This window comes from Corvus cornix, chromosome 27, assembly GCF_000738735.6.
Source record: "Corvus cornix cornix isolate S_Up_H32 chromosome 27, ASM73873v5, whole genome shotgun sequence".
Taxonomy (NCBI): Eukaryota; Metazoa; Chordata; class Aves; order Passeriformes; family Corvidae; genus Corvus; species Corvus cornix.
The window spans coordinates 4,785,989-4,812,282 of NC_046355.1; the positions used below are offsets into that span (position 1 = coordinate 4,785,989).

General features: G+C 56.7%; 1 protein-coding gene across 2 annotated transcripts; it reads right to left on the reverse strand.

Moving 5' to 3' along the window:
- On the reverse strand, window positions 1-26,184 carry LOC120411320 (protein-arginine deiminase type-2-like). 2 transcript variants are annotated; one of them, XM_039565638.1, is made up of 22 exons: window positions 26,065-26,184; window positions 23,848-24,034; window positions 23,701-23,770; window positions 23,479-23,540; window positions 23,282-23,399; window positions 22,591-22,716; window positions 21,619-21,797; window positions 21,366-21,469; window positions 21,158-21,269; window positions 20,978-21,085; window positions 18,802-18,953; window positions 18,501-18,645; window positions 17,779-17,872; window positions 17,064-17,149; window positions 16,813-16,941; window positions 12,152-12,276; window positions 10,791-10,876; window positions 6,071-6,207; window positions 5,537-5,653; window positions 3,311-3,412; window positions 3,079-3,201; window positions 1-184 (listed from the first exon to the last, which is right to left on the reverse strand). In XM_039565638.1, exons 1-22 carry the CDS (start codon window positions 26,169-26,171, stop codon window positions 107-109), a joined length of 2,547 nt encoding a protein of 848 aa, XP_039421572.1. In that variant the 5' UTR covers window positions 26,172-26,184; the 3' UTR covers window positions 1-106. The 2 variants fall into 2 exon arrangements, with proteins under 2 accessions (XP_039421572.1, XP_039421571.1); XM_039565637.1 differs by lacking the exons at window positions 1-184; window positions 3,079-3,201; window positions 3,311-3,412; ... (2 more) ...; window positions 10,791-10,876; window positions 12,152-12,276 and adding an exon at window positions 15,942-16,322.
- Between the last annotated feature and the right edge of the window lie 110 nt (window positions 26,185-26,294).

Here is a 26,294-nt window from a genome sequence, read left to right on the forward strand (position 1 = left end):
TGTTCTTTGCAGCGTTTATTGAGCGCGGCCGCGGGCGGGTGACACCGGCAGCGGTGCCGCGCTCCCCCGGGGCTCCCCCGGGGCTCTCCCGGGGCTCCCCCGGCCCTTACACAGCCGCTGCCTTCTGCTTGTAGGTGGCCATCATCTTCTTGATCTCGGCGATGGCTTTGCCGGGGTTCAAACCCTGCGGGAAAGGTCGCTCAGCGCCGCCGGGGAGGCTGCAGCACCTTCCTGTGCTCCCTCCCTTCCCCTCCCTCCCTCAAGGTGTGACAGACTCCCTGTTCCACCTTTTCCCCCCTAAAAGCTGGAGTTGAGCTGATATTCTCCTTCCTTCCAAACACCAGGAGGTTACAGGATGGATTAAAGTTGTAATAAACCCACAAAAGTGCTGCTTCTCCAACTTTTCTCCCTCTAAAAGCTGGAATTGAGCTGATTTTCTCCTTCCTTCCAAACACTGGGAGGTTACAGGCTGGATCCAAACTGTAATAAACTCACAAAGGTGCTGCTTCTCAAACTTTTCTCCCTCTAAAACCTGGAGCTGAGCTGATTTTCTCCTTCCTTCCAAACACCAGGAGGTTACAGGCTGGATCCAAGCTGTAACAAACTCACAAAAGTGCTGCTTCTCCAACTTTTCTCCCTCTAAAAGCTGGAGTTGAGCTGATTTTGTCCTTCCTTCCAAACCCTGGGACACGGGACAGCAAACTCCCAAATCTGCTGCTATTCCGTTTCTTCCCCTAAAAACCTGGAATTCACCTGATCTTGTGCTTCCTTTTAAAAGCTGGGGGGATCACAGGCTGGATCCAAGCTGTAATAAACTCACAAAGGTGCTGCTTCTCCAACTTTTCTCCCTCTAAAACCTGGAATTCTCCTGATACCGTGCTTCCTCTCTGCGCTGGGTTGTCAGAACAGGTGCCCAACATCCCTTTTTCCCCCCGAAACCTGGAACTGAGCTGATCTTGTGCTTCCTTTTAAAAGCTGGGAGGTCACAGGCTGGATCCAGACTCACAAATGTGCTGCTCCCCATAAAAATACCCGGCACAGGAGCTGCTCAACCCCCCCTTTTTTCCCTAAAAATCAAGAGTTTAGCCTGACAGGAATCCTCCTTTCCAGCCCTGGAGACCTGGGCCAGCTCTGACTCCAGGCAGGCTGGGAATTCCAGGGGGAAGTTCAGGTTTGCCCATTCCAGCCTCAGCTTGGGGCAGGCTGGGAATTCCAGGGGGAAGAAGTTCAGGTTTGCCCCATTCCAGCCTCAGCTTGGGGCAGGCTGGGAATTCCAGGGGGAAGTTCAGGTTTGCCCCATTCCAGCCTCAGTTTCCCCGGGAAGAGCAGCCTGGCCCGGAGCAGGACGCCGGAGCAGGAGGCTCCCCTCCCACCCCTGGAGCAAAACTCCTTTGGGAGCTGGGCTTTGATCGGGATCAAAGGGAGATAAAGCTCCGGCAGGATGGAATTCCACGTTTTTGTGGGATTTCTGGAGGCCAGGGAACAGCCCGGCACTGGGGGGGGAGGGACAAGGTTGAATCCGAACAGGGGATTGTGTGTTTCCATGGAATCCCTGTGGAATTGTGTGCTTCCATGGAATCCCTGTGGAATTGTGTGCTTCCAGTGAATTCCTTTGGACAAACACCCACAGGAAAGCGGGAATTGTGTGTTTCCATGGAATCCCTCTGGAATTATGTGCTTCCAGGGAATCTCCTTGGAATTGTGTGCTTCCAGTGAATTCCTTTGATCAAACACCCACAGGAAAGCGGGAATTGTGTGTTTCCATGGAATCCCTGTGGAATTGTGTGCTTCCATAGAATCCCTCTGGAAGTGTGTGTTTCCAGGGAATCCCTTTGGACAAACACCCACAGGAAAGCAGGAATTGTGTGTTTCCATGGAATCCCTGTGGAATTGTGTGCTTCCATAGAATCCCTTTGGAAAAACACCCACAAAAGAGCAGGAATTGTGTTTCCAGGGAATCTCTTCGGAATTGTGTGCTTCCAGGGAGTTACTTCGGAGAAACACACAGAGAAAAGCAGGAATTGTGTGTTTCCATGGAATCCCCTTGGACAGACACCCACAGGAAAGCAGGAATGATGTGTTTCCATGGAATCCCTTTGGAACTGCGTGCTTCCAGGGAATCCCTCTGCAGAAACACCCACAAACGCCAGCCTGCAGCGCTCCCCACACCTGGGGCCCACTCCCAATGTCCCTTCCCGTTATCCCGCGGCTCCAGGAGCCCGTCAGGGCTGTGGAAAAGAGCCCGGGAGGGAAGCAAAGCTCCCTCAACTCCCAACAGCGAGGCTGGGAAGAGGCACAGCCCCATTTGGAAAATTTGCTCAGTTCCCCACAGGAACAGCAGAGAAATTCCCTGGAGCGCTCCCGGCAGGGCCCTGCTCCCAAATCCTGGGATCAGAGGGGTTCCCGGGGCCATGGCTCAGGAGGAAGAGCTGCTCCTGACACCGGAGCTCCGGCAGCCACAAGGCTCAGCAGGCCAGGCCAAGTCTGGGGAAAAGGGAGGCTTAAAAGGATCTTTTCCTATCAAACAGGGGCCATGGAACCAGCCAGGAATTCCAGAAAAGACACGGAAAAGGGATGGGGAGACCTCGCTGTGGCCTTCCTGCAGCTGAAGGGGCACGGAGGAGAGGCAGTGACAGGGTAAGGGGACATGGTTTAAACGGGCAGAGGGGAGGTGTGGGTGGGATACTGGGATAAATCCCTCCCTGTGAGGGTGGGGAGGCCCTGGAATGGATTTCCCACAGAAGCTGTGGCTGCCCCAGCCCTGGCAGTGTCCCAGGCCAGGCTGGAGCACCCTGGGATGACGGGAGGAGTCCCTGCCTGGGGTCCAGATGATCTCTAAAGCCCCTTCCAATCCAAACCACTCCACGATCCCATGCGCTGGTTTAGGTGGGACATCGGGGCAAATCCCTCCCGGTGAGGGTGGGGAGGCCCCGGAATGGATTCCCCAGAGCAGCCCTGGCTTCCCCATCCCTGGCAGCGCCCAGGGCCAGGCTGGACGGGGCTCAGACCCCGCCCCAGTGCCCACGGCAGGGGTGGCACTGCCGCCGCGACCTTCCCAGGCCCCCGTCCCGGCCGTACCTTGGGGCAGGTGCGGGTGCAGTTCATGATGGTGTGGCAGCGGTACAGCGAGAAGGGGTCCTGCAGCTGGGCCAGCCGCTCCTCCGTGTAGTCATCCCGCGAGTCGATCATCCAGCGGTAGGCCTGGGGCACAGCCGGGGGTGGCACGGTGGCACGGCAGCACCCCGCTCAGGAATGCCGGGCAGGGCTGGGTGGCACCGGCCCGGGACAAAGGAGCCCGTCCCGTCCTCACCTGCATGAGCACGGCGGGGCCCAGGTACTTGTCCCCGTTCCACCAGTAGCTGGGACAGCTGGTGCTGCAGCAGGCGCACAGGATGCACTCGTAGAGCCCGTCCTGCAGGGAGGGGACACAGCAGGCTGTCACCCAGGGCTGTGACACCGGGATTCACCCTCCGCTCACAGCTGCCACCACCACCAGCCTGTCCTGCAGGGAGGGGACACACCAGGCTGTCACCGCAGGAGGGGACACACCAGGCTGTCACCCAGGGCTGTGACACCCAGGATTCAGCCCCGCCCAGAGCTACCACTGCAGAGTGGCTCCAAACCCCCTGCGCTGATAAATAAATTCAGTGCTGCTGCAGGGCAGCGATTCCTGAGGGAATCGATCCCCATTTTCCCAAACTGGGGCCAGGAGCTGGCCCCACACGGTCCCTGTGGCTGCCTTCCAGCTCAGGATATTCCACGATTCCAGGACCCACACAACAAACCAGAGTTTGGGACAGCAGGGGAAGAGCAGGACTGGAGAGGAAGGGGAAGCTGCTCGGTTCTCCTGCACTCCCACCTCTCCCAGCTCGGTTCTCCTCCATTCCCTCCTTGCTCTCAGTTTAATTCTCCATTCCCACCTCTCTCCCAGCTCAATTCTCCATTCCCACCTCTCTTCCAGCTCGGTTCTCCACTCCCACCTCGGTTCTCCTGCACTCCCACCCTGCTCCCAGCCCGTCCCGTGAGGACAGGCATGGATTTGTCACCAATTAACAATTCCAGCAGCCCCGGGGACAGCTCAGGGTGCAGCCTGTCCCTGAGGGCACCCCTGGCATGGCAACGGGGCCAGTCCTGAATCGCTTCCCCGTTCTTGTGGGCAGGAGGTTTTTGTTTCCAGGCACAGAAGAAGAGAAGTTTAATCCTACAGTGAAGGTTCAGGCAGCTCTTACAGCTCTGCTCATTCCTGCTGGGAACAGGAGGCAATTCCTCATCCTGGACAGGAAACTGAGGAGCTCAGGGTCTCCCGAGCCTCCGTGTGGCCCATCCAACTTCTCCCAGGCACAGACAGAGCCCAACCCGGCTTCATTTACATCCCTGGAAGTTAGTTCGGGATAAAAATCCCCCTAAACTGAGCTCAGGAAGATTCCTGATGCCAGAACTTCCAGCAGCTCCTGACAAGCCTTTGGGAAGAGCTGCCAACCCTGAGGGCAGAGTTCCCTCTCCTCACTCCAAATCTCATTTTTAACTGCACCATTCCAAATGCTTGAGCATTTAAACGAAAAGGTGGGGATTTTCCAGCCACATCCAAGCTTCTCCTGCACGCAGGCTGATCCCAAAGGGAGAGGAGTTCCAGACAGCGCGTTTTCCAACGCGCCTTTTGGGTCTCCTCGTTCCCACGTGGCTGGGAACGGGACTCGGAGGGCAGGGAAAGCCCCTTCGGCGCTTGCACACGGCTCAGAGAAGCTGGGATGTGCTGGGGAGAACAAACTGCTGCCCGTGGGCAGCGATTCCCGCAGCCTGTCCAGCCCCGGTGCTGCTCCGGTGCCGCAGCTGCGTCGTGCCTGGGGCTGTCCTGGGATGCAGACACCAAGGGGACACTCCCAGCGTTTCCCTGAATCCCCTTCACTCAGCCCCCCTTTCTGCTGCCCACGTTCACCTCTCCTGCGCCAAAATCGAGATTTGGTGCCCCCGCAGCGGAGCAGCGACAGGCTGAGCCTGGAATCATGGAATGATGGATCCATCCGGGCAGCTCAGAGGCAAAACCCCTCCTGATCTGCTGCTAATCCCTGCGGCAGCCATGGAAATCCACCCCAAAACTTGGCCATGCTATCAGCCTTTTAAAAAGCTGTTCCTTGGGGTGGATTCTCCAGCTTCACCTCCGGAAAACCCCTCAAAATCCCCCCTGCTCATGACAGACACCCCAAAACTTGCACTTTGGCTTCTCCCAGGAGTATTCTGGGCTGTGAAACCCCAGCGAGCTGAGAGCGCAGCAAGACAGCCCCACACAGCCTGCTGGGCCTCTCCCCATCTCCCTCCAAGTCTGGAGCCTGCAGAGGAATTCCAGCACGGAATTCCAGTGGGGAATTGCGCAGGGCAGACAGTGGGAATGAGATCAGAGCGCCCCTGGCCAGCCCAGCTCCCTGCCCTGAGCCGTGTCCCACATTGTGGGGTTTGGGGAACGGGACGGTGCTGAGCACTCAGGTTTAACCCTGGGCTGGGCTGGGAGGGGTTTCAGCAGTAAAAAAGCAGCAGTGACCAGTTTCTGACGGTCCTCTATGGACTGCAGGTACTGCTCCTTGCCCTCCTTGGACTCGTCCTTCTTCTTGAGGTAGGGCTCGATGGATTTGTACTGGGCGTAGAAGTTACTCAGGTCCTGGGGGAGGAAAACACAGGGATCGTGGTTATGGAGGTGAGGAGAATCATGGCTGGAAGGGGCCCACCAGGACCCAGCCCTGCACAAACACCCCAAAATCCCACTCTTGCTGTCCAAGCCCCACCATCCCCTTCAGTCCCACCCTCTGCAGGCTGAGCCTTTTCCCAAAATCCCACCTAAATCCCCACTCCTGGCACAGTTCCATCCCAAATTGACGCCTGAAAGCCTGACCAGGAGGCGGCATTCCCTCCCCCCAACCTGCCACATTCCAGGCCGGGACAGATTTAGTCATGGGGACCCACCCAAAGCCAGCAGGAGGGACACGAGCCCTGACCTTGGTGGCACCTCCCAGCGCCCTCGTCCCCACCCCAGGGTGTCCCCTGGACGCTGCCACGCCTGGGCAGGGGCTGCACTCACCGGAACCAGGTCCTTCACCACGTACATGTGGGGCAGAGGGTAGATTTTGGTGACTTTGTTGAGGTCACTGTCGATTTTTTTGATGCAGGCCAGGGTGTTGCCCCCAGCGATGTTCATGGCACAGGAGCCGCAAATTCCTGAGGGGAAAAAGCAGAGCAAAGGGTTGGACTTACACTTCTGAGGCGGAAAAGCTGAGCAAAGGGTTGGATTTACCCTCCTGAGGGGGAAAAGCTGAGCAAAGTGTGGGATTCACCCTTCTGAAGGGGAAAAGCAGAGCAAAGCCTGGATTCACCCTCCTGAGGGAGAAAAGCAGAGCAAAATGTGGGATTCACCTTCCTGAGGGGGAAAAGCTGAGAAAAATGTGGGATTCACCCTTCTGAAGGGGAAAAGCAGAGCAAAGGGAGGGATTCACCCTTCTGATGGGGAAAAGCAGAGCAAAGGGCTGGATTCACCCTCCGGAGGGGGAAAAGCAGAGCAAAGGGTTGGATTTACACTTCTGATGGGGAAAAGCTGAGCAAAATGTGGGATTCACCCTTCTGAGGGAGAAAAGCAGAGCAAAGTGTGGGATTCACCCTTCTGAGGGGGAAAAGCTGAGAAAAATGTGGGATTCACCCTTCTGAAGGGGAAAAGCAGAGGAAAGGGTGGGATTCACCCTTCTGATGGGGAAAAGCAGAGCAAAGGGCTGGATTCACCCTCCGGAGGGGGAAAAGCAGAGCAAAGGGTTGGATTCACCTTCCTGAGGGGGAAAAGCAGAACAAAGGGTTGGATTTACACTTCTGATGGGGAAAAGCTGAGCAAAATGTGGGATTCACCCTTCTGAGGGAGAAAAGCAGAGCAAAGGGTGGGATTCACCCTCCTGAGGGGGAAAAGCTGAGCAAAGGGTGGGATTCACCTTCCTGAGGGGGAAAAGCAGAGGAAAGGGTGGGATTCACCCTTCTGAGGGGGAAAAGCTGAGCAAAGGGTGGGATTCACCCTTCTGAGGGGGAAAAGCAGAGCAAAGGGTTGGATTTACCCTCCTGAGGGGGAAAAGCAGAACAAAGGGTTGGATTCACCCTCCTGAGGGGGAAAAGCTGAGCAAAATGTGGGATTCACCTTCCTGAGGGGGAAAAGCTGAGCAAAATGTGGGATTCACCCTCCTGAGGGAGAAAAGCAGAGCAAAGTGTGGGATTCACCCTCCTGAGGGGGAAAAGCTGAGCAAAGTGTGGGATTCACCCTCCTGAGGGGGAAAAGCTGAGCAAAGTGTGGGATTCACCCTTCTGAAGGGGAAAAGCAGAGCAAAGCCTGGATTCACCCTCCTGAGGGAGAAAAGCAGAGCAAAATGTGGGATTCACCTTCCTGAGGGGGAAAAGCTGAGAAAAATGTGGGATTCACCCTTCTGAAGGGGAAAAGCAGAGCAAAGGGTGGGATTCACCCTTCTGATGGGGAAAAGCAGAGCAAAGGGCTGGATTCACCCTCCGGAGGGGGAAAAGCAGAGCAAAGGGTTGGATTTACACTTCTGATGGGGAAAAGCTGAGCAAAATGTGGGATTCACCCTTCTGAGGGAGAAAAGCAGAGCAAAGTGTGGGATTCACCCTTTCTGAGGGGGAAAAGCTGAGAAAAATGTGGGATTCACCCTTCTGAAGGGGAAAAGCAGAGGAAAGGGTGGGATTCACCCTTCTGATGGGGAAAAGCAGAGCAAAGGGCTGGATTCACCCTCCGGAGGGGGAAAAGCAGAGCAAAGGGTTGGATTCACCTTCCTGAGGGGGAAAAGCAGAACAAAGGGTTGGATTTACACTTCTGATGGGGAAAAGCTGAGCAAAATGTGGGATTCACCCTTCTGAGGGAGAAAAGCAGAGCAAAGGGTGGGATTCACCCTCCTGAGGGGGAAAAGCTGAGCAAAGGGTGGGATTCACCTTCCTGAGGGGGAAAAGCAGAGGAAAGGGTGGGATTCACCCTTCTGAGGGGGAAAAGCTGAGCAAAGGGTGGGATTCACCCTTCTGAGGGGGAAAAGCAGAGCAAAGGGTTGGATTTACCCTCCTGAGGGGGAAAAGCAGAACAAAGGGTTGGATTCACCCTCCTGAGGGGGAAAAGCTGAGCAAAATGTGGGATTCACCTTCCTGAGGGGGAAAAGCTGAGCAAAATGTGGGATTCACCCTCCTGAGGGAGAAAAGCAGAGCAAAGTGTGGGATTCACCCTCCTGAGGGGGAAAAGCTGAGCAAAGTGTGGGATTCACCCTCCTGAGGGGGAAAAGCTGAGCAAAGTGTGGGATTCACCCTCCTGAGGGGGAAAAGCTGAGCAAAGTGTGGGATTCACCCTTCTGAGGGGGAAAAGCAGAGCAAAGCCTGGATTCACCCTCCTGAGGGAGAAAAGCAGAGCAAAATGTGGGATTCACTTTCCTGAGGGGGAAAAGCTGAGAAAAATGTGGGATTCACCCTTCTGAAGGGGAAAAGCAGAGCAAAGGGTGGGATTCACCCTTCTGATGGGGAAAAGCAGAGCAAAGGGCTGGATTCACCCTCCTGAGGGAGAAAAGCTGAGCAAAGTGTGGGATTCACCCTCCTGGCCCCACAGACAGCCCTGGCTGTACTGGGGAAACTCTACGTGACAAGAAAAACGCTGGAATTTGCCACTGGGGCCAAGCATTTTTAACTTCAATGAAGATCAAACACAGGAGCTGCTTTCATCACAGCCAAATCACATTTTCCACAGGGAAGCTCCTTCCCCAGCAGAAAATGAAGTGGTTTGGGCACCTCATCAGTTTTTGTGTGATTTAGGGAGGGGAGAACATCCGGCTTCGCTCACGGGTTTGGGGCGCGAGGTGGGAGCCGAGGGAGGCACAAATACAACCAAAAAAATAACATTCTAACGAGGAAAACTGCTGCATCTTCCTCAGTCAGAGAGTCCCGGGGTTGGCAGGGATGGAAGGGACCTCTGGGAATCATCCAGATTCACCCTGGAGCAGGTGACGCTGGAATGTGTCCGGGGGCTTTGGGAATCTCCAGAGAGGGAGACTCTGTGACCTCCCTGGGCACCTGTCCAACCTTTCTTCCCCCCACTACAAGCTGGAATTCAGCCCGGTATTGTTCTTCCTTTTTGTGCTGGGAGGTCACAGGATGGATCCAAGCTGTAGTAAACCCACAAATATGTTGCTACTCATAGAAATTGTCAGAGGAGGTGCTCAGCACCCCTTTTTGGCCCTGAAACCTGGAGCTGAGCTGATGCCGTCCTTCCTTTTAAAAGCTGGGAGGTCACAGGATGGATCCAAGTGACAGCAAACTCACAAATCTGCTGCTACTCAACCATTTTATCCCCCTAAAAGCCAGAGCTGGAGTTCCACTCCACGGAGAGAACTTCTTCCAAACCTTGAGCTGGAATTTTTGAGTTTTAGTTTGTGGCTATTGCTCCTTGTCCTGTCTCTGGGCACCACTGGAAAGAGTCTGGGACCATCCTCGGACACCCCCTGGAGATATCGATAAGGATTGATGGGATCTCCTCTCAGCCTCCTCATCTCTGGAACAAACAGGCCCAGCTCCCACAGTCTCTCCTCACAGAAGGGGAACAAAATGCCCCAAATCGCCCATGAAAGCCAGGAATGCAGCCCCAGATCCCCGAGGCAGGAGCTCCTTTCCCTCGTGCCCCTTCCCAGGGCACAAACCGCACTGCCAAAGGTGAGAGGAGAGACACCAGGAGCACAAAAATAGCCCAACAAACGGATTAAGTGACACCTCTGATGATGTCCCGGCTCCCTGGCACTGCCACAAGGTTATTCCTCCCACTGCAGAAAGGCTCCCAAGTATTTTCCAGCCAGCTGGAGAGGGAAGCAGGGCTGCAAACCCCGGAGCACCTGCCTGCAGCAGGAATGTGGGATCGGGGGGTTGCTCTCGCTGCGTGGCAGAGAAGGGGCAGGATGGAACCAGCCCAGCTTGAAAAATCTGTCTTGTCCCAGGAAAAGTATTCAGGGCAACGAATTCCAGCTCGCGAAGTTTTGGCTGGCTGAGTATCAGGCGGTGGGAGCAGCGCTCTGTGTGGAATTCCTGCCCCTGCTGTGCAGATTCCAGAGGGAACGGCTGCCTCGGGAGTGCTGCTTCCCATTTCCATCCCCGCCAAAACATCTCCGGGCACCAGCTGCCCTGAAATTCCCCCTGCCTGCAAACCCACCTCATTAAATCAGACTCATTCCACCCAGGAATGCGTTCCCACAGCTCAGCAGCCCAGCGTGACCCGTGAATCAGGAGTTTTTTCCCAGGGAAAGTCAGGGACAGGGAAGTCTGAGAGCAGCCCCAGACCGGATTTGGGAGCAGCCACAACCCCAAACCACCACTGAGTGCCCTTTTCCTCGATCCATCCCTGGCCTCAGCCGAAGGGCCGAGGAAAAGATTCCTGGAGCTGTTCCTCGAAGTCCTGAGCACTGTCCCAGTTCCACCCTGTCTGATTTCCACAGCAGCACTCGCTCCCATTCCACCTCTGCCCTCTCAATCCCACCGCTGGAATCTCTCCTCGGATTTCCCCACAGCAGGACGAACCAGACTGGGAGAGAAACTGGAACAACTGGGAGCTGTGGAAGGAATTACTGGGGCGGGCGGCTCAGGGCTGTGTCATTACACCCCGTGAGCACCAACCCCAGCTTTACCGCTGGATTCATTCCGGTGTTTTATCCCCACGGGTGGGAGGGCAGGGTGGTTCTGGACTCTGCTGGGGGTTACGCACCCAGCGCACGCAGCATTCCGGGCGGGAATGTCCTTACCCTCCCTGCAGGACCTGCGGAAGGTCAGCGTGGAGTCCATCTCGTTCTTGATCTTGATCAGGGCATCGAGCACCATGGGCCCACACCTGGAGCAGAAATCGCGGGTCACCGAACCTGCAGAGCCCCCCAAATCGGGGGTTTGACCTCTGCACCCCCAAACCCGGGGTCTGACCTCAGCAGCGCCTCAAAGGGTTTTCATCAATCCCATTGATGACAATTCTCTGTCAATCCCGGGGACAAACCAGGGATCTCTGGATCAGCAGCCCAGCCCAGGGGCAGGGTGGGGCCAAGCCCTCTCTTCTGCTGATGCACCGGAGGTTCAGACAACTCAAACCCCGGTGACCTGAGCTGGTTCCCTTTTCCCCGTTTGGGGCCAGGCTGTGACAGCCCAGCCTGTCCCCATGAGTCACAAGGGACCCAGGACAAACACTCGTGGACAGTTTCTGTAATTTTATACACAGGGCACCGCCCGGGGATTATTCACTGGGGCAAAGCCGCCCCAAAACCGGAGCTGTTGCTCCTGTGGGTTTTAAGGAGGGGCTGGGTGGCTTGGAGTGGGAGCTCTTGGGAAGGGTTCGGGGTGGATTCCTCTGGAGGAGCTCAGGGAGATCCAGGCACGGTGTCCACGGGAAGATTCCTGCACCACAGGGAGGCCCGAGTCCCTTCCCAGAACCCCAGGGAAGCAGGAGCTGCCTTGGGATACCACACCCAAGCTCCCACCTTCCCCCCGCCCCGGGAACTGTGAGCTGCACGTGGGGCTTCCTTCTGGAATACACAATCCCAGAATGGTTTGGGATGGAGGGACCTTCAAGGTCATCCCATTCCCATGGGCAGGGACACCTTCCACTAGTCCAGGTGGCTCCAATGTGGCCTTGGACACTTCCAGGGACGGGGCAGCCACAGCTTCTCTGGGAATTCTGTGCCAGGGCCTCACAGGAAGGATTCATCCCAATATCCCATCCAAACCTCTCCTCCTTCAGTTTAAACCCACGTCCCCCATCCCTGTTCCATGGAAAAAGCTGCTCTCCCTCTTTTTTGGCAGCCCCCAAACTTCCCATACAAGTCAGGATTATTGAAGCCACCAGCACCTCTTTAACCCCTCCCAGGGACGTGGACAGACCCCAGGGATGTCACAGCACTGTGACAGTGCCACTGGGGCCACCTTTTGTCCCCCTCAGCACAGAAGGTCAGGGAGGGGAAAGCAGCCCCACAGGAGCTCAGGAAAATCTGGTTTTCCCGGGATAACCTCCACGGTGGCCGTGCCCACAGCAAGCTGCTCTGTGACAGAGCTGAGCATCCCCTTCCCAGCCACTGCCTGGAGCTGGGATTGCTCCCGTGCCCCATTCCCAGCGGATACCCACTTGTTGAGATCCACCTCGTAGGTCTGCATGCGGGGCTTGTCCCCGGGCTTGTCGGGGTCCCATCTGTAGATGGCGAATTTCTTCAGCCGCGGCGCCGCCGCCGCTGTCTGCGCTCCCCGGAGCACCTGGATCCAGGGAAAACACACCTCAGATCCCACCCCTGGATCCAGGGAAAAACCCCTCAGATCCCACCCCTGGATCCAGGGAAAACACGCCTCAGATCCCACCCCTGGATCCAGGGAAAACACACCTCAGATCCCACCCCTGGATCCAGGGAAAACCCCCTCAGATCCCACCCCTGGATCCAGGGAAAACACACCTCAGATCCCACCCCTGGATCCAGGGAAAACCCCCTCAGATCCCACCTCTGGATCCAGGGAAAACCCCCTCAGATCCCACCTCTGGATCCAGGGAAAACACACCTCAGATCCCAGCCCTGGATCCAGGGAAAACACACCTCAGATCCCAGCCCTGGATCCAGGGAAAACCCCCTCAGATCCCAGCCCTGGATCCAGGGAAAACACACCTCAGATCCCACCAGGAGGGCTTGGAGGGATCCAGGAGGAGATACAGAGATGTATATGTGTGTATGCATTAAAAAATACATTAAATATATAGATATATATGTGTGGCTATAGATATAAATGTAATAAATAAATGTATCTTTATACACACATATAGAACAAGGTATGGCTATAAATGCACACATTGTGTGTTGTATATTTTACGTGTTTATAAATTATATGTATCTGTATATTCCATTACACGTGTCGTTATAATGCTTTAATTACGTGTGTACTTTATTTATATATTGTGTTTAATATTGTAGCCTGTTTTATATATTTTATGTATTTTTATATATGTATTTTATGTATATATATATATTGCAATTATGACACATTATATTTGTATGTATATATTACAATGTACTTTATTTATATATTGTGTTTAATATTGCAGCCTGTTTTATATATTTTATGCATTTATATATATACTTTATGTATATATATATATTGCAATTATGACACATATCTGTATGTATATATTACAATGTACTTTATTTATATATTGTGTTTAATATTGCAGCCTGTTTTATATATTTTATGCATTTATATATATACTTTATGTATATATATATTGCAATTATGACACATATCTGTATGTATATATTATAATGTACTTTATTTACATATTGTGTTTAATATTGCAGCCTGTTTTATATGTTTTATGCATTTATATGTTTTATGCAATTTTATGTATTTTTTATGTATATATATATATATATTGCAATTATGACCCATTATATTTGTATGTATTTATAGATATACCCATATGTATGTATGTATAAGCATACCTTGCACTGTATATGGTTTGTGTCTATATATTGTGTGCACGCATTTGTGGAGGCATTTATAAATTATGATGTGTGTGTAATTACAATCATGGGATTAGAACTTAGTCTGTGTTTCTTTATGTGTGCATTTTACACGTATCATTTATACGCGTATATATAGTCTGCAGATATTTGTACATACACACCTTATACATACACAAAAATACATTAAAAATATAAATACAGATTAAAAAGCCGAATAAATAGAAATATGAACTGGGGCTCTGGGCAGGCTCTGGAGCCCCCGTGTCCCGAGGCTCCCCCCGCCCAGAGCAAGGCCGAGATTCCCGAAATCCAGATCCACCAGATGCCCCCGGCTCTCCCTGTCCCCGTTATCCCGGAATTCCTGAGCGCATCCCTGCGGCTGCCGCTGCTTTTCCCGGGAGCTGCTCCCCGCTTTCTCCTGGGATCACCCCGCTCCCGCTGCTCTTCCCGACCTTTTCCCGGAGCGTTCCCCACACCCCGATTTCCTGCCGCCCTTTATCTGCCCCTAAACCATTCCCCGCCCCTTCCAGCCGCTTTTCTGCCCCCAGGCCCTCCTCAGCACCCCCTTTTCCCAGCCATTCTTCCCGTGTTTCACCTCCACCCCGGACCCCCCGCTCCCACACCCCACAGACGCCGTCCCCACAGCCCCTCTGGCGCCGATCCCACTCCCTCCCAGCCCACCCCCTTCTCACACCCACTCTTCCCACGTTTTACCGCACCCCAGCTGCCCTGTGAAACCTTCCCCTGCCCACCCGCCATTCCCACAGAGCTCCTTCCAGACCCCACACACCCTCTGCAGCCCCCTTCCCGCAGTCCCCTTCCCGCAGCCCCTTCCCCCGCAGCTCACCCCCTCTTCTCCCTCCCACCCTCCCCATCTTTTACCTCATCCCGAACTCCCTCCTGCCCCCAGCCCCTTCTGCAGCCTCTCCCCACCCCCCTTCCCAGCCCTGCCCTCCTGCCCACCCCCAATTCCCACACAGCCCCTTCCAGATCCCACACTCCAGTTCCAACCCCCTCTTCCCCTCAGCCCACCCCCTCCCTCTTCCATCCTCACGCCGGACCCCTGCAGCCCCCCGGCCGCCTCTGACACCGCTCCCTCCCCTCCGCTCCCGCCCATTCCCAGCTCCTACAGCCCCTGCAGCCATCCCGGCCCCTCACCGCCCGCGGCCCGGCCCGCAGGAGCCGCGCGGGACTCCGCGCCTCAAGGAGACTCCGACCGCGGCCGCCGCATCTTGGCGCTGCGCGCTTCCCGTCGCCCCGGAAGTGCCCCCGCCGCCGCCATGTTGCTGCGCTGACGGGCGGGGATGGCCGCCATTTTGAGCGCGGCGACGCCCTCAGGAAAGGCGCCATGTTGAGTGTGGCGCGCCCTGTGGGGCACGGCGGGATGGCGGGGGCCGGACGCCTAAATCCCCCTTTTTTCCTGCGTATGAATTCCCCTTGTGTTTTCTCCATTAATCCCCACCCTCATTGTTTTTGTACGGAGGTGCCTGCACCGCCACCCCCCCCCCCCCAAAGGGGACCTGCCCCAACACCAACAGGGCAAATGGTGGGTGCTGGGGGGCAAAGAATCCCGGAGACGTTAAAGTGGGAAAAGCCCTCCAAGGTCCCTCCAGGACCATCGAGTCCAAGCTGTGCCCGATCCCCACCTTGTCACTGAGTGCCACGTCCAGGCCTTCCTTGGACACCTCCAGGGATGGGGACTCCAAACCTCCCTGGGCAGCCCCGTGCAAAAAAGTGCCCCCCTGTTGGAAATAATGTAACTTCCCTAACTAATTTTTAATTATTTGTTTTAATTCCTCATAAGCAGTGCCTACTTCTAGCCAGCACAAGTTAAACTTCTTCACAGACTCTTACTCCTGTTTTGATCATTAAGTCACCAAAACTTTGAGTTTGTTAAAACTAACCCTGACAAGCTTCAACAGAGCCAAAGGGATTCGAAGATTGGACATCTGGGACCTTAAATTTATGGCCCTTTACGGAGTAAATGGAAGATACAGAGGAGACTGAGGCCTGGAAAAATGGAGATTCCCAACAGAAAAAGTTGAGAAAAAGATGATAAAAAACCTAAAGAATGTGGCCTAGCTTAGCATGAAGACCAAGAAATCAATAACCAATAGTGGACAGAATGCTAATCTGGGAAGAGAATTATTAGAACCAATGGACAGTAATTTCTTTGTTAAAAAATATGTAAATAAGTGAAGATATTTTGTATTGATGTGGAGGCTGGGGCTCTGTCAGCCACACACAAACCCTGGCCGAGAATAAGCGATGCCTGACTCGCCAACACAAAAAAAACCAGTGTTAGAGACAATTTTGGAGGATTTCGGTAAAACCCCTGCCCCTCCTCACCCCTCTGAGGGCTTCCCTCCCTTTCTCCCCCAGTTATTCCCCGCAATTATTGAACTTCCCAGCTTTTTCCTCACAGCAAATTCATTTATGAAGCAAATCGCAAGCAACACACGCTGGAAAAGCCGCTGGGGGCAAAGACGGAGGGAGGAGAAGGAGGAGGGAGAGGAGGACGACGAGGAGGAGGCAGAGGAGGAGGAGGAGGAGGGCTGCCTATGGCGTGCAGTGCCACCACTTGAAGGCGAAGGGTCGGCGCTGGACGTTGGTGCCGCAGCGAACCTCGCCCAGGCTGCCGTGGTACGAGGCCACGTCCTCCAGGAAGCGGCAGCACAGCCCCAGCGGCTCCAGCAGCGCCCGGATCCGCCGCTCCAGGCAGCACTCGCCGCCCGCCACGGGGCCGAAGGGCTTGGGGATGCCCAGGTCCTTGGCCAGGACGATCATGGTGACCTGCGGGGTGACACCGGTGGACATCGGCGGTGTCGGGACGGATGGAGCCCAAGGAAAGACGCTGATCGCCCTCCTCCACCCTCCTCAGCGCCACTTTTTGTGGCTGCCCTCCCTCAGGATTCCAAATCCAGCAGAATTCCCCCTTTTTTTATCATTAAAACGTGCCTCACCCCTTGCAATTTCAGCACTTTTTTGCCTCCAAACCCCACTGCAAGCACCACAAAGCTACCACGCTGTGATAGACCTGTGTTTATCCATGCCCTGCTGGAAATATTTCCTTTCTCTAGACAGCTGGGGGTTTTTTTGGGGGCAAACTGTGGGGAAAACATGCCTCTCACCTTGCAATTTCACCCCTTTGCAAGGGTTTTGCCTCAAAACCCCGAAGCCGCCAAGCTGTGTTAGACCAGTGTTTATCCTGGAGATATTTCCCTTTCTTCCTAGACAGCTGATTTTTTTTTTTAGGAAAACTCTGGGGACTCATCCCCCTCACCGTGTTGGGGAAGTAGGGCACAGCTTTCCCCTGCTTGTCCAGCTTGAAGAGGGCCGGCAGGTCGATGATGTCCTCCTCCAGCAGCCCCAGCTCCTTCTTGAGGATATCCCTGTTCCAGTCGATGCAGCGCTGGAGGGGATGGAGCAGGGCGGAGAAGGGCCCAAAATGCACCACGTCCCTGCAGGGTCTGTGCCACGCTGCGGTGGTCACGGCCAGGAATGCGGATGGTTGCCCGGAATGTCGGGGATTACCTGCACGTACTGGTTCTGCTGCGTCAGGACGTCGTTGGAAAGGACCTTGTTGATGGTGACGCGTTTCGTGTCTGTCCCCGAGTACCCTAAATGTGCAAAACGCCCTCAAAACGAAGCAGCGCTGGCTTAAGGTGGGGTATAGAGATGGAAAAAGTCCTCAAAAATCCCAATTTCCTGAGACAGAGGGCCAAAGCTTGGGAAACTGAGGGAAGAAAACCTCTGCCTGTTGGAAAGAGCTTTGGAGAAGTCCTGTCATCCCTCCTCCTGCCCACGGGAATCCGCTGAATTTCTCCACAGCAACCCCCTCCATGAGGTCACCCCGGGTCTGGGGACGGCCGGGTCCCCTCGGCGACCTAGAGGAACCCTCAGAGATACGGAGACTTCTCCCAGCCCTGACACAGATTGTGCTCAAAATCACAATTCAAGGGAAAAAAACCCCCAGTGCTAATCTGGACAGGAGAGCCGCCAGTTGTCCCGCTCCGTGCTGGAGCTCCGCTGGCATTTCCAGAGGCTCCATGCTGGGGAGCAAACATCCCCTCCACGCAGAGGCCTTTATCCCTCCCGTCCCACTCGCTTTCCCGAAATAGGGCCGGAGGAGGCCGGGGGCGGCGGGCAGGCATCCCGCTGAAGGACACGCGGCGGGGGAAGCGTCCCCGCGCGGCCCCGGCGCCGCACGTCGCCCTGGGCTCAGCTGCCGCCACACGCTGTCCCTTGCCTTTGAACATGGTGGCTTGTCCCTGGCCTTCCTTCTGCTTCTCCCGGAACAGCCGGTAGCAGGCGGCGGGACTGGCCAGCAGCATCCGGAATCGCTGCGGGAATACGGCCCGGATCAGCTGGAGGACCTCAGGGACTCGCTTGTGCCAAGAACCTGAGCTTAAACTCTTAAAATCAGGCCTTTTTTGCTGTTCTCTAGTGCCTTTTTTAACCCATGGAGGGTTTGTGGGCATAAATATTCCAGATTTGAGCCATCCAGGCCAAGGCTTGGTTTCCCTGAGGGAAAAATTTGTGTGAGAAGCAGCCAAAGCTGTGACAGAGGGAAGAGAAATGTTCTGAAAACATGTGGCCATAAATGTTCCTTTTTTTGAGCCATCCAGGCCAAGGCTAGGTTTTCCTGAGGGAAAAAATCCGTGTCAGAAGCAGGAAAACCGTGATAGAGGGAAGAGAAATGTTCTGAAAACCCCCGGGAGATGCTGAGCTGCTGCAAAGCCCCGGGAATCCTGAGGCTGGAATTTCTTGGATACCTTGGCAGGCACCTTTTCCCTTGTATTTGCGTCCATTAACAGCCCAGCAGGTCCCCGTGCTGTGCTCAGATCCCTCATTTTGGGGTCGGGAGTGAAAGCCGAGCAAGCACAGGCTGGGGGTGTCACAGGAGTGAGCTGTGGGGTTTTCCCGGTGGGATTGGTGTCCGGGAGAGGAGCACGGGGGGCCAGGGGGTACCTTTTTGTCGGAGGTGGGGACAAAGGTGACGAATTCGTTGACGTTGCCCACGGCCAGCCAGTCGGAGTAGAGCTCCACGGGAGCCTGGACGCGCTGGGCGTAGAGGAAATCCCGCACCAGCCCGGTCATCCTCCGGCCGGCGGACCTGGGGGGATATTCCCATCAACACCTGCCTGGACACTTGGATGGAAATCGGGACCAAGCTCTGGGGGCCCCCACCCTGCTCAGGCACACAATTAACCCGGGTTTGATGATATTCCAGGGCCTTTGATCCCAAATGTTCGTTTCCCCCTTGGCTTACGCAGGGAAGCTGCTGCCGATGAGGATCCTTCCCAAGGGATACTCCTTCCCGGCCACGGACACGGGCGGACTGACCTCCACGTTCCCGAAGGAGTCCAGGCTGGCCGTGGCTTCAAAGAGGGGCTCCTTGTGCACGTAGCCGAAGTCGGGGCCCTGGCGGAAGAGGAATCGCCCTGGATCCCTGCTGCTCCCGTGGCTTTATCCTGCTGCGGGGTGGGTGAGTGTGGCAACAACGGGGCCTGTCCCGAGGGGAAGGGAAGGCGGGAGGAGAAGGGTCTGGAGGCGCAGGGATAACCGGCACAGCGCAGGAGCAGAGCCCGGGCCTGCAGCCGGGGCCTGATCTCCTGTGTCACCCCGCAGCCAAGGTTCAAGCGGCCACATTAAGGTAATTGGGCAGCCCCGAGCGCAGCTCCCGGCCGGCTCTGCGAGGGAGGTGAGCTCCAGCCCCTGAGGGTGACGCTGCCCTGGGCGCAGAGCCACCCCAAGGGCTGCACGGCACTTAAATCCTGCTTAAGCCCTGATTTCCAGGACTTAATATATCTGGGATTGGAGGTGCCGTGTGTGCAGGGGTAATTAGCTCCTGGCTCTGTGTGCCAGAGCCCGAGGGAGTGTCAAAAACAGGGCAAAAATGGCAGGGATGGGATCAAAATCCCGCTTTCCCTGCTCTCCCTTTGAGTCGATGCTTGGAGCTCCCGGCAGCCCCTGGGATGAGATCGGGTGTCCGCTAGGTTTGAGTTAAATCCCAGCCACTTGTCAGGGTTGGGTTTCCATAGGTATCAACCAAACACACAGGTCAGGAGGAGTGAGCAGGGAGACCTGAGGGTGCACAGCTTCCACCCAGAAACTCCCTTTTGAAACCGAGGGGGTTTGGAGACGCTGGGGTGGAGAGAGCACCGCTTTCCCCGTGCATTTTTGGGGTGCATTTCTGGGGGATGGCCGGGATCAGATCCCTTTTTGTCCGGGCGCTGAGGGAGGGCCTGAGCACGAAGCACCTGCTCCCAACCCATTTCAGTTTAATAAAACCACGGAGCCTGCCCGGTTTCATCTGTCAGGGCTCTGGTTCATCCCAGGTTTGCAGGTCACATCCAAGTGCTATCAGTTCCACACTGATTTTGATGGGATAATTCCCTCCCGTCTCCTTTTTCCCTGGCAATGGGCTTCCAGGGGCTCAGGGCTTGACCCGTGCCCCTTGCGTCGGGCGAAGTATTCCTAGCTGGAAAATTAGATTGGAAAGATCGGGGTGGGGATTAGGGGAGGCTTCCAAGCAGAAATTGGAGGATAATGTGTTAGCAGCTCCCAAGGCTGAAATTGCGGCTCTAAATATGAAGCAGAGCAATTCCTAAAGAGGGCAGATCCAAGCGGTCGGATTCGCTATTCCCGCCCCGCCGGATGAATCCAGGACTGGATGTTCTCATGCCAGGCATGAGAAAAGATGGATTTCAGTGCTCCCGAAAGCCCCCAACCATCCCCAAAGTGATCAAAGCTGGGATTTGTGCTCGTCTCCCATTACTGCCAGGGCTGAGGCTGCTCCAGCGCCCAGCTGGGGTTGGGGACAGCGATTCTGTGGCTGCCTGGGGGTGTCCTGCCCTTTCCACGTGGGGGAATCTCACAGGGATCGCCCAATCCAGCTTTTTTCCATGCTGGGCTCTCCCAAAATGCCCCATACCAGGCTTGCCCTGCCCATGGCCAGCCCTTTTCCTTGGCCAAGGAGCCCACAGGGATGTTCCTGGTGCTGCTGCATCCCGTTCTCTTCCGAGGAAGTAAACTGACCCTCTCCCGCTTTCCTTCCCTCTCCCGCTCGGAAGCTGCTGGACATTCCCAGGCACAGAGGAGGAAAGGAAAAACCAGCTTGTCCCTGGGATGCTCAGGGGGAAGAAATCCCATCCCAGAGCTTGGCAGGAGCCTTTCATTCCCAGAGGCGTCAGCTCCTCCTTGCCCTCTCCTCCAGCACCCTCTGGATCAGAGGTTTTCCGGATGGCTGGGATGTGGATGAGGCGTTGAGGGGGTGAGGCTGGAAGCGGAGGGAGGCAATCTCCATGCAGAGCTGTTCAACTCTCCTTTTCCAGGCAATTCCATGCAGGGAGCCAAGGGCAAGGAGGCTTTTAGGAACGGGAATCTGGGCTGGGCATAAACCCTGGAAGCTGCTCCCCCGGGAATGCAGGGAACCCTTCTCTCACCAGCAGCTCCTTGATGGGGAGTTGCTCCATCCCTCTCTCCCGAGGGGAATCCAGCACCACTGGGAAGCTCTTGTGGGGAGCGTGGGTGTAGCCAAGCTCGATCTCGTCCTGCAGAAGGGAGGAGATCCCGCGTGGGGCACCGGGAGGGAAGGGTTTTCCCGGTTTTTGGAGCCCCCATACCTGCATCCAGCGGTCCCCACGGTTGATGTAGCCGAAGCAAACCTTCAGCTTGCAGCCGGCCTTGGCCGCCAGCATCTGGATCTCCTTGGTGAACAGGTAGTTGTCCTTCATGCTGGAGGAAAGGACGGAAAGGATGGGAATTCCCTGTTGCCAGCTCCTCCCCTGCCCGGCGCCAGGACCGGCGCGGCTGGGACGGCACCGCCTTTACCTGCACACGAAGAGGTTCACCGGGGCCAGCGTGCTGGGGGTCATGATCCACGGTGCCACCCGGAACACCACGGTGTCCGTGAAGATCGGGGAGTGCGGGATGCCCTGAGGGAGAAATCGGGAGCGTTCCCCACGCCGTTCCCCCCAACACCCTCCCCCGAGGTCACTTTGGGGCCAGCTAACGGGATCAGCTCTCCGTCCCACTCTCCCTGTGGCAGCCTCCCATCCGCTCCCGTTGCTGGGAGTTGCCAGACCTCAGCCAGCGGCTCCAGGAGGCTGACGTGGATGGACACCAGCCCCGAGAAGGTTTCGTCGGGAAAGCGGAGCCCCTCCACGAAGAAGTCGAGCTCGGCGGCCCCGCCGGGGTAGGGCACGGCGTGGAACAGCTTCCTGCGGCCCAGCACCTGCACGTAGCGCTGCCCAAAGAAGGGATCTGCCGGGAGGGAAAGGGGAAAGCGGGAATATCCCGAGCTTTCTTTGGGATTCGTGCCTGTTTCCTTGGGCAAGGAGCTCCCACGCGCCCGCCGTGCCGGGGTTTCTCCACCTCTGTGGAGATCCAGCTGTGAGAAGCACCTTGAAGCAGGAGTTAAGGGACTGGGAATTTTGTCATGGACAAGAAGGACGAGGGAAAACGTGTCGGCCTTTCCTGGAATGGAGCAGCCCTTGGGAAGGTGTTCTCATGGAGTTTCTGCTCCTCCACGGGAGGACAATGCCCCATCCCTCCTGCTCCACACTCCCTCTGCACGGAGGGCTGAGACCCAGCTCCTCCTGGCACATTCCTGGGCCGGGCAAGGGCTTTTGTTCCCAGAAAACAAATCCTAAATCCCTGTGTCCACGGAGAGGGATGAGGAGGGGGAAAGTTTTCCAAGTGATTGAAAAGAGGGGATATTCACGGGGAAAAAAATGGATGAAGGGATGTTGGGAGCATGATCTGAGGGGTGTGGAGAGGACAAGGGCAGACATGGGAAGGAAAGGGCTTGTAGGGATCTCAGAAACACCTGGGATGATGGGAGGAGGAAGGGGAAGAGAAGGAGGAAGAGGAAGGGGAAGAGGAGGAAAAGGAAGAGGAGGAAAGAGAAGAGAAGAGGAAGAGGCAGAGGAAGAAGGGGAAAAGGAGGAGGGGGCAGAAGAAGAAGGGGGAGAGGAAGAAAAGGAAAAGGAGAAAGGGGAACAGGAGGAAGGGGCAGAGGAGGAAGAGGCAGAGCAGGAGGCGAGGAAGGCCTTACTCTGCACATGGAACACCCCAACTTTGTCGGCGTCGTTGGCAGAGATGGAGAGGACGATTTCGTAGCCCCGGGGCAGGCGCTGGGGCCCCTCGGTCCTCAGCACCATCTGAGCCATGTCCAGCAGATCTGGGGGCACACAAAGCAAACCGGGGGGGTTCTTCCACGTCCCCTCCTGGGGTTTGGATCTCCTTCCCAAGAAACCCGCTCTTCCCTCAGCACCAGCCTTGGCAACCTGGAAAACCAGCCCGAGTTCTGCTGGCAGAGCTTGCGCCTCGTGGGCTGTGACCCAAATGCCCTTTTCGCCTTTTCTCCTGCCTGCCCATCCCTGGCACGGCCGCTCCTTGACCTCGCAACGCCGACGGGCCCGGCTCGGCGTGGGCTGGGTTTTCCAGGAACAGGCGGGTGTATTCCTGGCCGCCGGCCTCGTGCCTCACCCCGAGCTCCTCTCACCTGCGTGGAGCCCACGCCGTGCCAGCCCTGGAACCTCAGCTGTTCCCCGGCCCTGCCTCCGTGCCCTGCCTGCCTCCAGTTAGTTTCCACGGCGTAAATTCCGTGAAAATTCCCACATGGGAAGGTTGCTCAGCAGCTGGTGGGGAGCAGCTGGTTCCTGGGCTGGTTCCCTCTCGGGAGAGGTTGCAGAGAGGGGGCAGTGGGAATGCTGGGCACAGGGGACTTTGGGGAGCTGTGGTACCTTCTCTGTTGAACACCTGCTCGTGGCCGCAGTCCGAGGGTGGGATGAAGGGGAACTCCTTGTCACAGCTGACCAGCAGGATGGCTCCGTGGCCCTCCGGTCCCCAGGCCCAGCTCGCCTGAAACACCCCAGGGGCTCAGCGAGCTCAGGATCCACCAAGCCCGTGGATTTGCCGTGGGTGGGGGAGGCTGGGGTACCTTGTTGGGGCTGTTCTTCTCCACCACTCCGTCCTGATCCGCGTCCACATCCAGGGAGATCCCTGCGGGGACAGAGCCGCCTTCACCCCGGGGCACGGCCAGGGCGGGGGGTGCAAACCCCCCAGACGCAGCAAACCTGGCTTTGCCATCCCCGTGCCTGCCCCGGCTCCCGGCACCGAGGGGGTCGGGATGGATTCCCGGCTGCGGAGCCTCCGCACTCACCGACGCCGGTGAGGAACACCCCGGCTTGGTTGATGGGCTTCCCTCCCTCTGCGAAGAAGCTGACAGTGACCTGCAAACCCCGAATCCCACATTGCGGAGGGATGTTCTCCCTCTCGGAGGCCCCATTCCCAGGATCCCGCTCCTCACCTTGTTGTCGTTGACCTCGGAGCTGGCCCGGCTCATGCTGAACCTCAGCACCGTCCCCTCGTCCAGCGGCCACCGCGTGCCAGCGCCGGGCACGGCCTCGGGCTCGGCGCGGCCCCGGAACAGCACGTCCACGCTGACCCCCTCGGTGTGCTTCACGCCAAAGGCCACGGCCCCGGCGGGGGCCGCCCTGCCAGAAACACCCGCATTTTCAGAGGTTTCCCACTGGAATTCATTCCAGTGCCCGGCACACGGCCAAGACTGGACACGCCGGCGTCGCCACGCTCACCGCCGGCACCTTCCTGCCCCGCTCCCCGCCTGGGAACTGGAATTATCCCGGGTTTGGGGCCGGTTCAGCCCCAGGAGTGTTCGCAGCCACGGCTGTGGATAAGGATCTGCAGTAACCCCAACCCAACCCAAACCCTCGGTGCCGAGCTGGGATTCGCGCTTCCATGGAGAAATCCCTGCTTATTTTCCAGCCTGGTGTTGGGGTTCATGCTTCCATGGAAAATCCCTGCTTATTTTCCAGCCTGGTGTTGGGGTTCACGCTTCCATGGAAAATCCCTGCTTATTTTCCGACCCGCTGTTTCACAGCTCCTCCAAACACCATGACCATCCCTCCGAGAGACTTTTCCACGGGAAACTCTAATTTTTGGGGCATTTTCTCCAGCCCCAAAGCTGTCAGTGCTGCCCTGCTCCCAGTCCGACATGCCCTTGCTCTTCCCCGGCCGCTCCGAGCAACCCCTTTCCCTCTCCTGGCTCCTTTTCCCGAATTTCCTCGGCTTTCCGGGTTATTAGTTTTGGGCTGTTTGCCCCGACACCCGAGACCTCGCATTGATCAGGTTCCCGGGATGCCACTGGTCCCACCAGACCTGCGCCCTCGGGAAGGGGGGGAGGAAATCCGAGCGCTCCTCTGCTCCCGCCTGGGTGTCTCTTAAATCGTTAAATTGCTTTTAATTACACACGGAAAAACTGGTTTGGTTTCCTGGCTCCTTGGATCCGGGGATCCCACTGGGAAGAGATTGGACCTGGAGAGGTGCCAGGGGAGCTGTAGCCGCGCTGCTTGCCTTGAACATCGAGGCTGAGATTCGCAGCGGCAGCAGCAGCGCAGACCAGAATTAACCCCGGAATGAGCTTTCCACCTTCTTTTTCCCTCGGGGGGAATAATTATCCCAGAGTTCAGTGTTGGGTTTGTTTTAGGGAAGCGGGGTTGGTGCTCTGGGGATTTCCCACTTTCCCAAGGTTTTGGTCACTGGGTTTTGTGCTCTTCCCTTCCTTTGCAGTCCCTCCCGGGGTTCCTGCTCGTCCCTCTGCTCTCCAGCAGCTTTCCCTGGATCTGCTGAGCCCAGAGGATCAGACCCGCCGCGAGCTGGGGGTAAACACACGGATGGGTGTTCAAAGCTTTCCGGGGATTTGGGCAGGAGTGCAGAGCCCGGCGAGGGCTGTGCCCACGAACTGCATCAGAACGGTGTCAGGGCTGCGGGGTTTGGGAAGGCAGGGGGGAAAACGAGGAGCAGGGACTCCCAGAAGGAAAAACGAGGAGCAGGGACTCCCAGAAGGAAAAACGAGGAGCAGGGACTCCCAGAAGGGAAAACGAGGAGCAGGGGTTCCCAGAAGGAAAAACGAGGAGCAGGGGTTCCCAGAAGGAAAAACGAGGAGCAGGGATTCCCAAAGGGAAAACGAGGAGCAGGGATTCCCAAAGGGAAAACGAGGAGCAGGGACTCCCAGAAGGAAAAACGAGGAGCAGGGACTCCCAGAAGGAAAAACGAGGAGCAGGGATTCCCAAAGGGAAAACAGGAGGGAAAGGTGAGGGGAAAGGTGAAGGTGAAGGAGGAACAGAAGTTTTGGGGGTCTCACTGCCCGTGGCTGCCCAGCAGCTGTGGGGTTTGGGAAAGCGGGAGGAAAAAGGAGGAGCAGGGACTCCCAGAAGGAAAAACGAGGAGCAGGGGCTTTCAGATGGATGAACAGGGGGGAAAGGTGAGGGGAAAGGTGAAGGTGGAGGAGGAAGGGGAGTTTTGGGGGTCTCACTGCCCTGAAGATGTTGGCATGGAGGTGGCTGCCCAGCAGCTGTGGGGTTTGGGAAAGCGGGAGGAAAAAGGAGGAGCAGGGACTCCCAGAAGGAAAAACGAGGAGCAGGGGTTCCTAGAAGGAAAAGCAGAGGGAGAGCAAGGGGAGAGGTGCAGGAGGAGGAGGAGGGGCGGCTTTGGGGGTCCCTCTCACCCGAAGACGTCGGCGCGGACGTGGCCGCCCAGCACGCACAGGGCCTCGATGCGGCTGCCGTGCTGCAGCCGCAGCGTGCGCTCCCCCCGCGGCATCTCCCCGGCCATGGAGCCCCCGGCCACGGAGCCCCCGGCCCCGCTGCTCCTTCCCCCGGCTCCCTCCTCCTCCTCCTCCTCCTCCTGCCGGGCGCCCGCGGGGCTGCGGTGACAATGGGAGGGAGGGGGCGGCTG

Coding starts and splice junctions, on each gene's coding strand:
- LOC120411320 (XM_039565638.1), bottom strand. CDS start 26,171: ATGGCCGGGGAGATGCCGCGGGGGGAGCGCACGCTGCGGCTGCAGCAC. Junction 10,877..12,151: donor TACGAGGTGGATCTCAACAA/GTGGGTATCCGC, acceptor TTTCTGCTCCAG/GTGTGGGCCCATGGTGCTCG. Junction 3,202..3,310: donor GCCCCGCCGTGCTCATGCAG/GTGAGGACGGGA, acceptor GCTGTGCCCCAG/GCCTACCGCTGGATGATCGA.